Source organism: Erpetoichthys calabaricus, chromosome 8 (genome assembly GCF_900747795.2).
Source record: "Erpetoichthys calabaricus chromosome 8, fErpCal1.3, whole genome shotgun sequence".
Taxonomy (NCBI): Eukaryota; Metazoa; Chordata; class Cladistia; order Polypteriformes; family Polypteridae; genus Erpetoichthys; species Erpetoichthys calabaricus.
This window is the reverse complement of record NC_041401.2, coordinates 54,970,881-54,988,358: the sequence shown is the minus strand read 5'-3', so window position 1 is coordinate 54,988,358 and position 17,478 is coordinate 54,970,881. Positions and strand designations below refer to the sequence as shown.

Here is a 17,478-nt window from a genome sequence, read left to right as displayed (position 1 = left end):
TAAAAGTGAAAACACCACAAACATTGTATGTTTTACAATGTATTTCCAACTGCTCTGAGATTGATGTTAGTTAAATTCCAAAAATGGGGCTCTGAAAATCATGCTGAGGGTGGAAAAGTATAAAACGGACAAACAGACAAATTGCTTAAATATATATAGGAGATTGTACAAGTTGTAGCTACTGCTCTCAAATATCCAAAATGTTAATATGTAAGATCAACTGAGCAGCAGTGTTAAAATGTAATTTATCTTCTGAGTCACAGAAATATTGTATACTATTAAGTGGCTGAACATGGATCTTGAGCACCATCTAGGAAAAATGAATTGTAGAACTATTTACTTTATAGTTTTAAATGGTAGTTTAACTTCTGAGTACTAAAACTCTGCAGTAATCATTCAGCTTTATTTAATTTTAATAAATACAATATTTTGCAGTATAAAAACAGTATCTGATTTTCTAGTCAACAAGACACACTGATTTCTAAAAGGCAGATTCAAGAGCTATAAACCAAGGAGAAATATTCAATCAGCATTTTGAGTCATCACATAAGTATAAATTTCTAAATTAATTCTGAAAATATTGTTTGTAAAGAATGAAAGACATTTCTGAAGAGTTGAACAGGGCTGAAGAGGACTAGCTGGTCAAATCTTCAGAAAGAAACAAGAAATAATCACATACTCTTTTATTGGTGCAAATCTTTTTTTTTTCTTTCATACCCATTGTAACTGAGTTTTGTATGGCATGGCTACCTTGGTGCAAAGGTGGTAGACCTCTCAATTCATGGTCACATGAAGCCCTGGAAGCAATGCGTACAAGGTAGGAATCAGCCCCAAACAGGGTCCCTTGTCCAAAATGAGACTCACTTATATATACACTCATAATTAAATGGCCAAATTTTAAAATTGCCATTTAAATTAACCAGCATGTCTTTGGGAATGTGGTAGGAAAATAAACACAGAAAGGGGAAGAATGTGTAAATTCAGCACAAACAGTGCTAAAGTGTAGCAAAATTAGTAAAATTAGTGATATTTCTCACCAGCATAAAATTTAGTGTGCCCACTGATTCAGTATAAATTCTGCATGCCAGTCATATCAGTTATAAATTGCACTACATGCTATAAGAGTGTAAAAACTATGTGCAAACAGACTCACAACAAACAGAAATAAATCTTTTAACATTTTCATTGTAAAAACAATGGGAATAAACAGAATGAATACAAATGAATGAAAAATTAAAAACAAAACTTGATGTAAACTGATAAAAGTTACAGTAAATCTACATTATCATATTCACAAGAATATTTCCACTTTGTAGCCCTCACTGGCTTGTCGCAATGTATACTATATTCTTGTATTTGCTTGTAAAGTAGTGATTACAATATCGTTAAGTGCTTTGTGTCCTCTGATTCAGTAGAATTTCAAATTTCCTGTATCATATAATATTGGGTTGCAGTAATATTACTACAAAATACAAAAGCGTGCAAAGACACAATTAAAGGCAAAAATAGAATTAAATCTTCATATTGTCATTGAAAAAATGAAGTAAACAAAATAAATAAAATATTAAAAATGTAACAAAGGAAGAACAAAACCTATTTAAGTTATAAAAAGCTGTATGCTTCTAATATCTTCTTTGCAAGTGCATGTCCATTTTTAGTAGCTGCCAGTCTTTTTTTTTTTTTTTTTTTTTTTTAACCAAAACAGCATATTCTTTACCTTAGAAATAAAATGAAAAAATATATAAAAATGGAAAAAATAGGAAGATAAATAAGACAAATGAACTTGCATATTAAAACATCTTGTATTTGTTTATTGGTTAATTATCCCAGTGCTTGTTCCTGCCATGTATCTTGCTGGCGCTAGGACGACCCAAACCTCTCTGTAACTATATATTAAAATTAACCATCTGACATACCATTACATATTAAAAACAAAACACACAAAAAGAGACAAATGTTTACTACAATGACAAATTTATTATTTTTTGCCAAAATAAAAAGTAACGAAAGTGATAAAAAGATGTTTACCTTCCTCCTCGTCCAATACGTCGTCTTGCAAGCCCTATACACCTTTTCGGAACTGAAAGAGCAGTAAGACAGTGTCGGAACTTGTGTTCTTCCAACCCTGCAAGTTCTGGGCTTTCCCATAGGAAACTATTGGCATGTTCCAAAAATGGCTGAAGAGAGGGAAAAAAAAATGAGGCACTGATCTACCAAAATACAATTATAGTGGAACCTCGGTTCACGAACGTCTCGGTACACGTACAACTCGGTTTACGACCAAAAAGTTCACCAAACTTTTGCCTTGGTTCACGACCACACACTCGGTATACGAACAAGCCAGTTTCCCTTTCGGTTTGTGCGCGCTGATGATTTCCGCATGTGTTGCATTGTTCTCAGTCAGACATGCATGCGTGCTTTCGCTGTGAACTCTTTGTGCTCTATTTCATTTCCCTTCCGGTTCATACGCGCCGATTACTGTGTTTAAGCACATGTTCAGCCTCTCCCTGTTCATTGTTCTCAGTCAGACGTGCGTGCTTTTACCTGTGAACTCTTTGTGCTCTACAGTATTTTGTGTGCTTTTCCAGTTAATCATGGCTTCTAAGCAAGTGAAGAGTGGTGAGAAGAAAGTTTTGCAGAAAATTGAAATTGAAGTAAAGAAAGAAATTATTGAAAAGTATGAGTGTGGCGTTCGTGTTACTGATCTTGCCACCGAGTACAAGAAGTCAAAACCTACGATTTCGACTATTCTAAAGCAGAAAGAATCTATTAAAGCAGCTGATGTTGCAAAAGGAGTTACAGCGTTAACCAGGCAGAGGCCTCAAGTGCTGGAAGAGGTGGAAAAACTGTTTCCCAGTTTACTCATTTACCAATTTGAGAACCCTCGTGCTTTCAGGAAGCACAATGTAAACAAAGCCAGACTGCCAGTGATGTGGAGGGCAAACACGAAGGGTTGAGTCACAAGGACTTTGTTTTTGGAATGGCTGCACAAGGCTCTCTCTCCCACCAGCTAAACAGCTAAAAACATCAGAAACCCAAGAAATCACAAGAGAGAAAACATCCCTCCATCGTGGAGCCAGACTCTCCCTCAAAACTGTAACCTCCTGTCCACCCATTTTCTCCTCACTTCATGCCAGACCTCGACTCATGCAAGGTTAGTTTTCTTGATGGTTTATGGTTAGTTTTTGTATTACAGATTTTTCAAATGTTCCTTTTTTTCCCCTATCCTTAAAACTCATTAAAAGAAAGTGTTTATACAGCGATCGGTTGCAAGGCTATAGCGCGAACTCCTGTAAATGTTACTTTCTTGGTTGCTTGTGGTTCGGATTTGTTCAAATGTTCTTTTTTTCCCCCTGTGCTTAAAACTCATTAAAAGAAAGTGTTTATACAGCGATCGGTTGCAAGGCTATAGCGCAAACTCTTGTAAATGTTACATTCTTGGTTGCTTGTGGTTGGTTTTTAAATAAAGTTCGGATTTGTTCAAATGTTCCTTTTTTTTCCCCCTGTGCTTAAAACTCATTAAAAGAAAGTGTTTATACAGCGATCGGTTGCAAGGCTATAGCGCGAACTGCTGCAATGTTACAGAGAGAGAGAGCGGGCTCGCGTGCTGATGAGAGAGAGAGAGAGAGAGGGCACGTGCAGCTGAGAGCGAGCCTGGGTGTTTGTATCAGTGTTATTCAATGTTTTTATATTAGTTTACTATTACACTGTGCATTCTATGGAGTAATTAACTACATTTGTGCCTAAAAATCTTTAAAAAAAATTTATTTGCATACATTTCGTACGGTCTGGAACGGATTAATTGTATTTACATACAATCCTATGGGGGAAATTGCTTCGGTTCACGACCAAATCGGTTTACGACCAGAGGTTTGGAACGAATTATGGTCGTGAACCGAGGTTCCACTGTATTAATAATTTATAAAAAAATATGTTTGCATATAATATTTTGCTCCTTTTTTTGTTACCTTTTCAAATTTCATAACAGTTTAAATGTGGAGTTAAATAATTCAAGATAAGATTAAAAACTGAAAAAAAAATGATCTATCATGAACATACTCACAGCATGGTACTGGCAGCCTGCCTTCCTTCTGAAAGCAAATGGCCCATCTGGGTCACCTTCTTCATCTGGTTCTGAAAAAGGAGATTGCACCTGAACCAGAAAAAAATTTAAATTAAGTGACAATTGTCAAGCTTAAATCTAAATATTTCCTATAGTTCCAAAAATGCATTATGCATATATATTAGATTGAAAGAAAGATATGTCAAGTTGCAAAAAATATTATTTTAGGTAACAGCTGGCAGTATGAAAGCACACTGTAAACACTACAGAAGGAAATTGCTTAAAGATGTAATTTAGTCATTTTTAAAAGATATCTCTGGTGAATCCTTCACAAAAAAGATGTAGGTGGACTCTTTATCTGTAGGTGTTATAAAAATTAAAATTTCTTTACGCCTCCATAAAATACACAATTAAACCTTATACCTGCACCCTACTAATTTCTTTTCATTATCAAGAAAATCTTTTAAACATTCTTTAAAGTACATCATTTTTATACTAATTAAAAACAAACCAGTTGGGTCCCTCTCACAACACACACTACTTTGTTTCTGTGTTACACAAGAGTTTCTCATATTTACAGGAAAAAATGGTGTCTTATTCATTATTTTATGTAACATCTGTAAATATATGCACAATAAAAATATTAACCCATTCCCAATCATTTAATAATCTTTAATTTATGCCTTATAAATCCTTTATGAATTCCACTTTACCTCATCACATAAAGGAGTCGTCTACAATTGGACTGTTTAAAACAAGACTAAAGACTCACTTCTATTCACTTGCATTCCATGACCTTCAGTAATACTGATGATTTCCTCTTTGTCATTATATAACATTACTTTTATTTTTTATGTATATAACATTTCTTCTATTTATTATGTATTTTATTTTATGTTCATATATTTTATTTCTCTTTGTTTTATGTTAATTATTTTGTTTTTCTTTTATTCTATTATTGTAAAGCACTTTGGCCACAGCATTACTATGTTGTTTTAAATGTGCTATATAAATAAATTAACATTGACACTAGATACCTGTGAAAGCTCTTCATCATCAGAACTATGGAAGTCATACTGTTTAATGTCACTTTTATTAATGGCAGGGACAAGTTCTGTACGGGACTGCTGGTGCAAGATATCTTTCGGTTTCTTCGGGTATTTTTTCTTTGGTCGGACATCATGAACTTCCTCCTTGACTGAAATGTGATGAGGGTGCTGTAACATGAGATGATTTACATTATTTAAAAATAAAGCTGTCAAGAATGCAGACAAAAAAAAAAAACTGACAGCAACATACATAACTGCAATTTTTCTTACCTTGACTTTACATTCTGTAACTTTATGGTGGTTCCCATTTAGGAGTGTTACTGGACTGCTATAAAGAGACTTCTCTGGTCTTGGAATCTTCACTTCATTAAGAATCTCACCTCCAAAGTCACCCATTTGGTATCTAAACAAAAAGATATATGCAAAATAATTGTAATTTCTACAAATAAGAAAAAATAAATGCTTACCACAAAATTAAAAAAATAATATTTTTGAAGATCATTAGCAGAATAATACAACCTTTGTAACTGTCAATTACCCCATACACTTTGTCCTTCAATGGACTTTTAATTACCCATCAACAATGTATATAGATGCATCTCTACAGTTTGGAACAGGAGCTTGCAATAATGTTCATATAGCACAATTTTATATAAAAAGTGTAGGTCAAAGTGCTTTACAAAAAGAAAGAATTAGAAAGAAAACTGATAAATACATACAGAAATAATCAGGCAATATAAATAAAATAAAAATTAATTTCCTAAGTTAAGTGAAGGGCCCATTCTTTTTACACCTTCTTATATTACATATCCTGTCCTTCTCGTCCAAAACGGGAAAATGCATGAAGTACTAGCCAAGGGAGTTTTAAGCTTAAGGTATCTAATAAAGTCTTCAGGCCTCATCTGAAATATGGTTTCAGCCTCCACATTACAAAAATGATACTGCAGCATTAGATGAATTCTAGGATAAAGACTGAATGTAGTAAAGAATACTGGACAAATGGTGGAAAGTTTTTCTTTATATAGAGAATTATAGATACAAAATAATGTGGTTAACAAAAGAAATTCTTAAGCTATGATAGGCTGAATGGCATTTTCTCTGAATTGATCAAATGTTCTAAGGAAGATGGTGCTGGATTAACTACGCGTGTACATTGCAAATGCTGTGGTGGATTGCCGGTTTCCCATTCCGGCCCTCACCCCCAGGCCGCCAGGAGGAGCTCTCCCGACAGCATGATCGTGCCCCGAGTTCCAGCAGGGCCTCATGGACTATGTAGTGTTTATACACAGCCCTGCTGGATACCTTGGGGGCCGCCGGGAGTCGCTGTAGGGGGGCTCGTGGGCTCTTATGTGCCCTATAACCTGAGAGTACGTCACGGTCACGTGACAGGAAGGAACGACGTGCTCCCGGGGTGAAGAAAAGGACTGATTACCCTGACCCGGAAGGAATAAAGACTTGTGGGCTTTGAACAGGAACCACTTCCGGGTCAGGGGGTATAAAGGACTCCGGGGAAAGCCCAGACATTGAGCTGAGCTGGGAGGTAGGGTGGCGAAGTGTCTGGGCGAGGAGGAAAGAGTAATGTTTAGAGAGTTTATTGTTTATGAATAGTGTGGTGTGTAGAGTGCTTGGTGCACAGTATTATTATTTAATAAATAATAATTACACTTTTATCCGGTGTTTGGAGTGGTACCTGAGGGTGTTAGAGGTGGCTCCATGCCTCTACTGCTACAAGGCATAAACCTTGCATCACCACTGGGAAAATAAGACACTTTAAACCAAATATAAAACTCTTGTAAAAATCAAGAAATATTCATAGAAAAAGAAATTACTGCAGCAAATCACTTGCTTTATCTTCACAAATGTTTGTATAAGATTGGTATTAACATAACGCATATCCACATAATTATTCTCAATCCAAATCAGAGCTAATCAAGATAATTTATACTATTATGTCAAAGGATGAACCAGATAAGAAAATGACACCAGCTCCTTTCTGTCCAAAGAAGGTCGAGGGCAAGAAACTATGAACGATCCATAATTACTGAACTCTGACACACTGCCTATAAACCTGGGGTTATGTCTTTCCAATGTTTCTGTGAATTCATTACTGTCTCCACTGTCTTTGTTCTGGATATTCATTTCAGGTGTGTCAAATTCAACAAGAGCTTCACAAAAAACTCTAAATTACACAGCTCACAGAGTGGGATGATTACAAATTTCAGCTATTCACCAAAGGGCAGAAGGTAAAATATTTACTTTAAACAAATTTATCTAGGGAGGAGTTTAGGTTTCTGGTTGGGCAGAGAAAATATGTACAGACAATAAGATGATGTATAAACAAATAAGAGTAGCAGTAAATAAACACAGTAAATAACAGTAGCAAGTGCAAAACAGAACTATAGACATACAAAAAGTGTGAAAAAAAGTACATGGTAGAACTCCTGTAGCATACAGCACAATTAGATATAAATAAGCAAGTGGGTACAGTGCAGGGTATGCAATATTAAGTTACTTAGACTTCGGTAACCTTTTGACCTGGGGGAAGAAACAGTCCATGAAGTAGGTGGAATGAACGGTGAGATTTCTGTAGTGCTATCCAGAAGGCATCAGTGAAAAGAAGGAATGATAATGGATTCAGCACTCCACAGACATCTGGTGGTGTAGATGGAATGAAGATGCGGAAGGTCAGTCCCAATGATTTTGGAAGCTGTACATACTGTCCTTTGGAGGAGTTTACGATCCTGACAAGGAAGGTTACCAAATCACACTGAGATGCATCTCGTTATGATACTTTTAGTAGTGTAGCAGAAGAAATTGCTAGTGGTTTGGTCCCCATCCCAAATTTCTTTAGTCTCTGCTGCACCTTTTTGAGGATGCAGGTGGTAGTGACAGACCACCAAAGGCAATTGGTGATCTGGACACCCAGGAACCTGAAACTGTTAACTGGCTGCACAAGGAAGTGATTTATGTGGAGTACAGCGTAAATGCCTTTGTTCTTTCTGAAGTCAAGAATGACCTCCTTTGTGTTGTCAACATTCAGGAATACCTGTTTTATACCCAGTGTTCAAAATGGGACACATGGGTAGGAAAGGAGTGGGATGCTAAATTATGAAATATCCATAATGATGTGTTTATCTGTTCATTTGTCTAACCTTGAAATTTAACTGTTTTTCAGTTCTGCTGGAGATATTTTTTATCAAGGGAAAAAGAAACCAAATAACCTGACCTTATCTACCTCAATTATCACTTGTTAATTTAGTGAATGACATATGGAGAATTTTTTAAAATAAGGTTTTTAAAACACCAAAAATTACCTTTTCTCCACAACCTCCAATGTAAGGTGAAGCAATTCACGTTTTGATTTTTCCCGTCTCTTTATCATTTCTAAAATTGTTACTGTTCTGCTGAACTCTCTTCTTAACTTTAACATTTTTTCATATGAAGCTTCATCATTTTTACGATTCTAGAAAAAGCAATTGACACAATGATTAGAATACTGCTGTCAAAATTAATATATTTAAAATACAATAGTCTTAAAGAACAATACTTAAAATAAAAACAGTGATGAACATTAGTATAGTATAATTTGTTATAGACTTTCAGTCATGTAACAAAATTATTTGCATATTGCATTAGACACAAAATAAAAGAGACCTATAGTTGAGGAAGGCGTAGTGTAGTTTAAGAATGCTAGTGATAAGGAATATGAAGACCTTGAGTTACATTCTGATCTCAATTTTGACTCAGTTGAAAATGACGTTTGCTGAAGTACTCCATTATATGCTTGATTTAATAGTATTCCTCATAGTATATTTTTAAAGCGCTGCAGAAAGTTTTACAGTTCAAGTGTCATGTGTTCAATTACCATCCCCAGGGACTATGTGCTGCACATTTTCAACATATTCATTTAACACTAGAATGTCTGAAGCTTATGAAAATATCCGTAATGCTGGGCCACCTTAAATTCCCTCACACCTCGTTGTCGTTGTTTTGCAAATGTGACAATCAGCACTGGCAGCAGACAGCCTGCTCATTCACTCATCCCCCAAAGTACACAAGTACACTTGGCTGGTGCAGAGATAAGGACTGCTGCCTCACAATCAAAAGGTTGACTTTTCAATCCTGGGTCCTCCTCATAGTTACTGTTTTGAGTAGTGAGCTATTATCTCTTGTATATATTTCTCTTCTGGTTTGTCCTGCTTCCACTTCAAAACCGGTCCCGCCCACACGCAGCAGACACGACATTTCTCAATTCCTATTCATCCTCTTCCATGTCATGCACTATACTGGCCTGCTGAGCGTAATACATCCAACAAGTACTCGAGGTGCTGCCACAACGGTGAAGTAGCTTTACCACCTTTGCGGGAGTCACCTGTGTCTTTACAACAGCTTCTTACACAGCAAACATCAGAAGCTAAAAATGATCGTGAACACACTCGAGAATACAACTCTTCTCTAGCATTTGCTTCCATGGCTGCACAGATAACTCAACCTTCTGGCCACGGACAATACTGTTTTAAAATACACGGGCAAATTTATCACCAAATCTCTCCACTATACGTTAACACTTTTACCTCTCCAGGATATGGACAGTTGAATGTTTTTGACACAGCGCAAGCTACTGAAGTACGCTTACAAAATGAAGCAAACTCTGCATGCAGCGAAAATGTACTTCTCCAGCTAGATTCCATGCTCAGAACCATCAACCCCTTCACTAAATCATACAAACACATGCATGAAATCGCTCAGTCCAATCCAAATGCATCTGTACGAATGGTTTTCAAGGAAAACCCTAGGTAGGATTTACGATGATACAATGCCCTGACATGTCACAGCGATTTTCGTCGGAGAAGATGGTGAAACGTCTGCCGAAACGGACATTTGCATCTATCCCATAGGCAACTCCTGTAAACAGATTTCCACACTCAATATAAATTGCAATCCTACGGTTTACCACTTTTATTCCCTTATGGAGACATTGGCTGGCATAAAGATTTACAACATGTTCCCGATAAAAGAACCACCAAGCGAATAAGGCTTACTCAATGCCAATTTTACGCGTACAGATTAGCAATGAGGAATACATTTAGTATTTTGCATTCCAGCTGCAAACTATTCCAACAGTACATCGTAGATGCGTATGTTAAAACAGAGGGCGCGAGTCTCAACTATCTCAGATTATATCAACAAGATCTGCGCGTCGAACTATCAGACGCACTGCAAGCAAACGCTGAAAATAACAACATACATGTAGGCAAAATGATCATATTACCGTCCACATTTCCAGGAAGTCCAAGATACATGCAACAAAACTATCAGGATGCCATGACCATAGTACGTAAATTCGGAAAGCCCGATTTATTTACCACTTTCACATGTAATCCTGCTTGGCCAGAAATTGTACATGCACACTGCGTCTTTCAAGAAGTAGTTATTTCTTCTTGATTTCTGAATTCCTTTCTCACCGTTCTGTTCCTATAGGGGGTCGGCTAGTTGTTTTTATTATATAATAAAAACATAAATTTGATCTGAGTCTGTAACAGCCGGTGTAAATTTATGGTACAGTGGAACCTCGGTTCACGACCATAATTCATTCCAAAACTCTGGTCGTGAACCGATTTGGTCGTGAACTGAAGCAATTCCCCCCATAGGATTGTATGTAAATACAATTAATCCGCTCCAGACCATACGATCTGTATGTAAATATATATATATATTTTTTTAAGTTTTTAAGCACAAATATAGTTAATTAAACCATAGAATGCACAGCGTAATAGTAAACTAAATGTAAAAACATTGAATAACACTGAGAAAACCTTGAACAACAGAGAAAACTAACACTGCAACAGTTCGCGCTATAGCGCTACCAACCACTGGCTAAAAACACTTTTTTTTTTTTTTTTTTTTAAATGAGTTTTAAGCACAGGGAAAAAAATGAACATTTGAAAAAATCCATAATTTAATAAACCACCAAGAAAAGTAACATTACAACAATGCACGCTACGAACCGATCACTGTAAACAGAAGTGAAAACAAAATCAAGCCCAGTGCATTCTTTAACTGCCTTCTCTACCTTATGAGTCCAGCCTTCTCTCTCACTTGCGCTGCCTGTGTGTGTGCGTCTGTCTCTCTCTCGCGCTGCCTGTGTGTGTGCGTCTGTCTCTCTCTCGCGCGCTGCCTGTGTGTGTGTGTGTGTGTGTGTGTGTGTGTGTGTCACGCGCTCTCTCGCTTGCTCCTGCACAGGAAATGCACAGGGAGAGACTGAACATGTACAAACCGAAAGGGAAACTGGCTTGTTCGAATACCGAGTGTGTGGTCGTGAACCGAGGCAAAAGTTTGGTGAACTTTTTGGTTGTAAACCGATTTGTACATGTACCGAGACTTTCGTGAACCGAGGTTCCACTGTACTTGTAAAAGTTAGCACTGATGGGATAAAAGCAGATACACAAATGCAACTCAGTCATTTCTTCTTGGTGTCTTGCGGAGCAAACAATACACCGCAGTGTCACTGGTGGATGTTACTTTTTCTCACACACTGGCATTCACATCAACAGAAAACTAACATTGCAAGAGTTTGCGTTATAGCCTTACGAACCACTCGCTGTAAACACTTTTTTTTGTAATGAGTTTTAAGCACAACACAGGGAAAAAAATGAACATTTGAAAAATCCGTAATTTAATAAACCACCAAGAAAAGTAACATTGCAACAAATGACGCTACGAACCACTCGCTGTAAACACTTTTTTTTTTTTTTAAGCACAGGGAAAAAAGAACATTTGAACAAATCTGAACTTTATTTGAAAAACCAATCATAAACAACCAAGACATTAACATTGCATTCACGCTAATAGCCTTACGACCCGATCGCTGTAAACACTTTTTTTTTTTTTTTTTTAAATGAGTTTTAAGCACAGGGAAAAACATGAACATTTGAAAAATCCATAATTTAATAAACAACCAAGAAAAGTAACATTGCAACAATGCATGCTATGAACCTATCCCTGTAAACACATTTTTAATGAGTTTTAAGCACAGAGAAAAACATGAACATTTGCCTGAAGAAGGGGCCTGAGTTGCCTCGAAAGCTTGCATATTGTAATCTTTTTAGTTAGCCAATAAAAGGTGTCATTTTGCTTGGCTTTTCTCTACATTCATACACCCTAATACCATAAACAACCAAGTAAACTAACCTTGCATGAGTCGAGTTCTGGCATGAAGGAAGTGAGGAGGAAGAACTAGCCACTCGTAGGTTAGTTTTGCAGCAAATCACCATGAATCTTCCTGGCTTTCTCGCATAACATTGCCTCGCTTACACTATCCCCTGCAAGATGCTTCTCGTTCAGCCACACTAGCAACAGATTTTCTACCTCTTCCAGCACTTGAGGCCTCTGCTTGGTTAACACTGCAACTCCTTTTGCAACATCAGCTGCTTTAATGGCCTCTTTCTGCTTTAGAATATTCGAAATCGTAGATTTTGACTTCTTGTACTCGGCGGCAAGATCAGTAACACTAACACCACGCTCATACTTTTCAATAATTTCTTTCTTTAATTCAATTTCAATTTTCTTCCAACTTTTCTTCTTACCACTCTTCACTTGCTTAGAAGCCATGGTTAACTGCAAAATTAATGCAAAAGCACACAAAACACTGTAGAGCACAAAGAGTTCACAGCGAAAGCACGCACGTCTGACCGATAACAATGCACAGGGAGAGACTGAACACGTGAGGAACATATTGACGCGTACGAACCGGAAGGGAAACGAAACAGACCACAAAGAGTTCACAGCGAAAGCACACATGCACGAGCAAGCACGCACGTCTGACTGAGAACAATGCAACATGTGCGGAAATCATCGACTCGTACAAACTGGAAGGGAAACTGGCTTGTTCATCAACCGAGTGTGTGGTCGTGAACAGATGCAAAAGTTTCGGCTCGTACAAACTGGAAGGGAAACTGGCTTGTTCGTCAACTGAGTGTGTGGTCGTGAACAGATTTGTACGTGTTCAGAGACGTTCGTGAACAGAGGTTCCACTGTACTTGTTTTGTTACACCTTTTGTAACCCAAGTGTTTCTTGGATATTTGGGATTCACACATCCTACACTTCACATCAAAATTATATTATTACTATAACATATGAAAACATTCTCTGTTTTAGCCGCATTTCTTGAAGACCTCTCTTCAGCTCACCTCACAGGTTTTGAATGGGTTTAGGCAAGGGGAAAGAGGACTCTCATGGAAGCAGCTTGATTTTTTGTTCCTTTAACCATTTTTAGATAAATCTGGACACATGCATGGATCACTAACCTTCTGGAAGGCCCAATGACAACCCAGTTTTAGCTTCTTGGTAGAGGCTGCCAGATTTAAACTTAAAATCTCCCGGTATTTCCTGAAGTCTATGATCTCATTGTACATTAACAAGGATCCCAGGACCTTTAGAAGAAAAACTATCCCACAACGTTACAGAATGTCCACTATACTTGACATCGGTGATCAAGTTCTTTTCAGTATAGCAATTCATCTTTTTGGGTCAAACCCACCTTGACTAATTGTGGCCAAAAAGCTTAATTTCATTTTGACTGACCATTGAATATGGTTCCAATCAAAGTTTCAGTAGCATTTACCGAAATCCATTTGTTGTCCCATTACAGGAAAAGATTTTTTCTGGCATTCCTTCCAAACAATCTGTTAGCAAGGAGGAGGTGTCTGATGGTAGTTTTGGAGACTTGGAGACCTGAAGATGCTACTTTTTTTCCCTGTATCTGTCCAAAAGGGATCCTTGGAGATCTCTTATAATCCTGCTCACTGTGCATGGCCTACAAATAAATTTGGGCAAATTGGTAATAGTTCCAGGTGTTTAGAAATGTTAATTTATTGCCATAACTGTAGATACAAGCATTATGGCCAAGTGGTAATTTTATAATAGCAATTCCCTGACTTATGCCGGCCAACACACTTTTTTCTCATTAGAATTTTGTGTTCTCTTATCTTTTTCCATATTGATAAATGAATAAGGGAACATAGCCTCTGTGCCACCTAATTTTTATACTTTAGTGAAACAGGAAATCATGGATTATTGCTTGAAAATTTCAACACACTCATAAATTTAAAAACAGTAAGATATAGAAGGAAAAAATGCTTCAGAATTTCTAGGGATGCCAATATACACAAGGCACATATGGCTTTGTTAAAATTATTTCTTGATAAGGAACTATTTTTTGCTCAGAGTAAATTTATTTCAAGTAAAGTTTAGATTTTTCTCATTTTTTACTTTCTCGTATATGAAGTATATATGTAATCAAAGATTCAATGTCGAGATTTTAATGAATCTTGACGTTTTAGTCCTATGTGACTTTCTCGTATACGAAGTGTAGGTAAAGTATTAGAATTCAACAAAAATTCTATTTCGAGATTTTGTTGAATCTCAATGTTTTAGACCTCCCCAAGTCCTAAAATACCATTTTTGGAATTATGTTTGTCTGTGTGTGCATGTATGTAAACACGATAACTTGAGTACAAACACTTTCACTTAGACCAACCAAATTTTGCATACAAGTATTTGGTACAAAACATAGATTTCTACCAACTTTTGGGCCATTTCCGTTAACCGGCAGTGATACTTTACCGTTTACTCATGCAGCTGCAGAGTCCGATTTATTCAACTTTACTTTTATAATGATTTGATTTGTTGTTGATGGTTCTTTAATGTACATAATATAAAAATATAATCACTGTCTTGTGGTTTACTCCTCAAATATCCATTCCCATACCGGAGTATACGAGGAAATCTAGGTGAGACCACTCCCAATTTTTTATCCAGTGTGATATTAAGGTAATTCTCCAAAAGGTGACTTTTGACAACCCTTTTTATTCCTCTTTACCAGAGGTGCCAATAATTGTGGAGAGAACCATGCAGTGTCAAAATATTGTTTTCTAAGCTTCAATACAACGTGCTTCACCCGTAGCCAGCAAACATTCAGTGTGTTGCCTTTTCTTTACAAAACAGTAAATTTACTCTTCCATTTCAAAAGCAGTTAATGCCACAGATAATAAACATAAATGCTTAGACGATATGAGACTTTACTTTTGCAAGTGTTCTTTGCATGAAAAAAAGATTGCATGTGAACATACTTCAGTGGCTACATTCTGTTTTCAAGCATCCCAAAAAGGTTTTGCAAAAGAACTAAATGGGCTACAAAAATATTTGTATCTGTCTTCCATGTTTTTATCAAAACTGAAAAAAATGTTGCAAGTACAGCACCTTATCTGTAACTGCTTTTCCATTTGCATGATGAATTTACAATGTGTTACAGCAGATGTACATTATCATTAACAACTTCTGAAAGGCAGGTGTTCAAAGTATAAACTACTAAGTGGCTACATAGACTATTGTCAGCTATTTTAAATGTGTGGTAGATAGCTTCACATGGGAGGTTGGAGGTGTGGAACTTGAAGAAGTTGAAGTATTTTAGTGTTTAGACTCTTTGAAGCATTAGAGAGCATTTCTCAAACAATAAATATAGTTGTGCTTCAAAGTTTGTGAACCCTTTAGAATTTTCTATATTTCTGCATAAATATGACCTAAAACATCATCAGATTTTCACTCAAGTCCTAAAAGTAGATAAAGAGAAACCAGTTAAACAAATGAGACAAAAATATTATACTTGGTCATTTATTTATTGAGGAAAATTATCGAATATTACATATTTGTGAGTGACTAAAGTATGTGAACCTTTGCTTTCAGTATCTGGTGTGACCCCCCTTTAAAGCAATAACTGCAAAAAAACGTTTCCGCTAACTGTTGATCAGTCCTGCACACCGGCTTGGAGGAATTTTAGTCCATTCCTCCATATAGAACAGCTTCAACTCTGGGATGTTGGTGGGTTTCCTCACATTAACTGCTCGCTTCAGGTCCTTCCACAACATTTTGATTGGATTAAGTTCAGAACTTTGACTTGGCCATTCCAAAACATTAACTTTATTCTTCTTTAACCATTCTTTGGTAGAACGACTCCATCAATGAAGGCAAGCTGTCCTGGCCCAGATGCAGCAAAACAGACCCAAACCATGATACTACCACCACCATGTTTCACAGATGGGATAAGGTTCTTATGCTGGAATGCAGTGTTTTCCTTTCTCCAAACATAACACTTTTCATTTAAACCAAAAATTTCTATGTTGGTCTCATCCATCCACAACACATTCTTCCAATAGCCTTCTGGTTTGTCCACGTGATCTTTAGCAAACTGCAGACGAGCAGCAATATTTTTTTTGGAGAGCAGTGGCTTTCTCCTTGCAACCCTGCCATGCACACCATTGCCGTTCAGTGTTCTCCTGATGGTGGACTCATGAACATGAACATTAGCCAATGTGAGAGAGGCCTTCAGTTGCTTAATAGTTACCCTGGGGTCCTTTGTGACCTCGCCGACTATTACACGCCTTGCTCTTGGAGTGATCTTTGTTGGTCGACCACTCCTGGGGAGGGTAACAATAGTCCTGAATTTCCTCCATTTTACACAATCTGTCTGACTGTGGATTGGTCCACAGTCCAAACTCTTCAGAGATGGTTTTGTAACCTTTTCCAGCCTGATGAGCATCAACAACTCTTTTTCTGAGGTCCTCAGAAATCACCCTTGTTCATGCCATGATAAACTTCCACAAACGTGTTGTGAAGAGCAGACTTTGATAGATCCCTGTTCTTTAAATAACACAGGGTGCCCACTCACATCTGATTGTCATCCCATTGATTGAAAACACCCGACTCTAATTTCACCCAAACTAACTGCTAATCCTAGAGGTTCACATACTTTTGTCACTAACAAATATGTAATATTCGATCATTTTTCTCAATAAATAAATGACCAAGTATAATATTTTTGTCTCATTTGTTTAGCTGGTTTCTCTTTATCTACTTTTAGGACTTGAGTGAAAATCTGATGATGTTTTAGGTCATATTTATGCAGAAATATAGAAAATTCTAAAGGGTTTACAAACTTTCAAGCACAACTGTAAATACCTTATCAATATTAAGACTGTGTAGGGCTGTGAAATTATACAAAAATATAGTTTGAATATTCATATTCAAAATAATTAAATATTAAAATATATATGAACATAGGTTCAAAGTTCTAAGTGCTACTTACATGTACTTTTGTACTTAACATTTACTGCTTTATTATTACTAATAATTTTGCTTTTATGTTTGTACTGTGTCTGGCAAAGCATGAAGTCCTAATGACTCGGGCACTGCACAATTTTCATATGAAAAACACTGTGCATCACAAAAACAGGATTTTTTGTACATAGGGACATGAAAGAAGAGAAAAAAAAATTGGGACATTTCACATGCCTGTATGCATGTGTGAA

At 36.7% G+C, this 17,478-nt stretch overlaps 1 protein-coding gene across 2 annotated transcripts in view; it reads right to left on the bottom strand.

Annotated features, from left to right (window-relative positions):
- epc2 (enhancer of polycomb homolog 2 (Drosophila)) overlaps window positions 1-17,478 on the bottom strand; it is a 137,848-nt gene that overhangs the window by 17,823 nt on the left and 102,547 nt on the right. For both annotated transcript variants that reach the window (XM_051930550.1, XM_028806529.2), the window contains exons 5-9: window positions 8,427-8,575; window positions 5,383-5,515; window positions 5,101-5,280; window positions 4,064-4,153; window positions 2,029-2,177 (exon numbers count right to left, since the gene is read on the bottom strand). In XM_051930550.1, coding sequence (XP_051786510.1) covers window positions 2,029-2,177; window positions 4,064-4,153; window positions 5,101-5,280; window positions 5,383-5,515; window positions 8,427-8,575 — 701 coding nt within the window. The remainder of the gene's footprint in view (window positions 1-2,028; window positions 2,178-4,063; window positions 4,154-5,100; window positions 5,281-5,382; window positions 5,516-8,426; window positions 8,576-17,478) is intronic.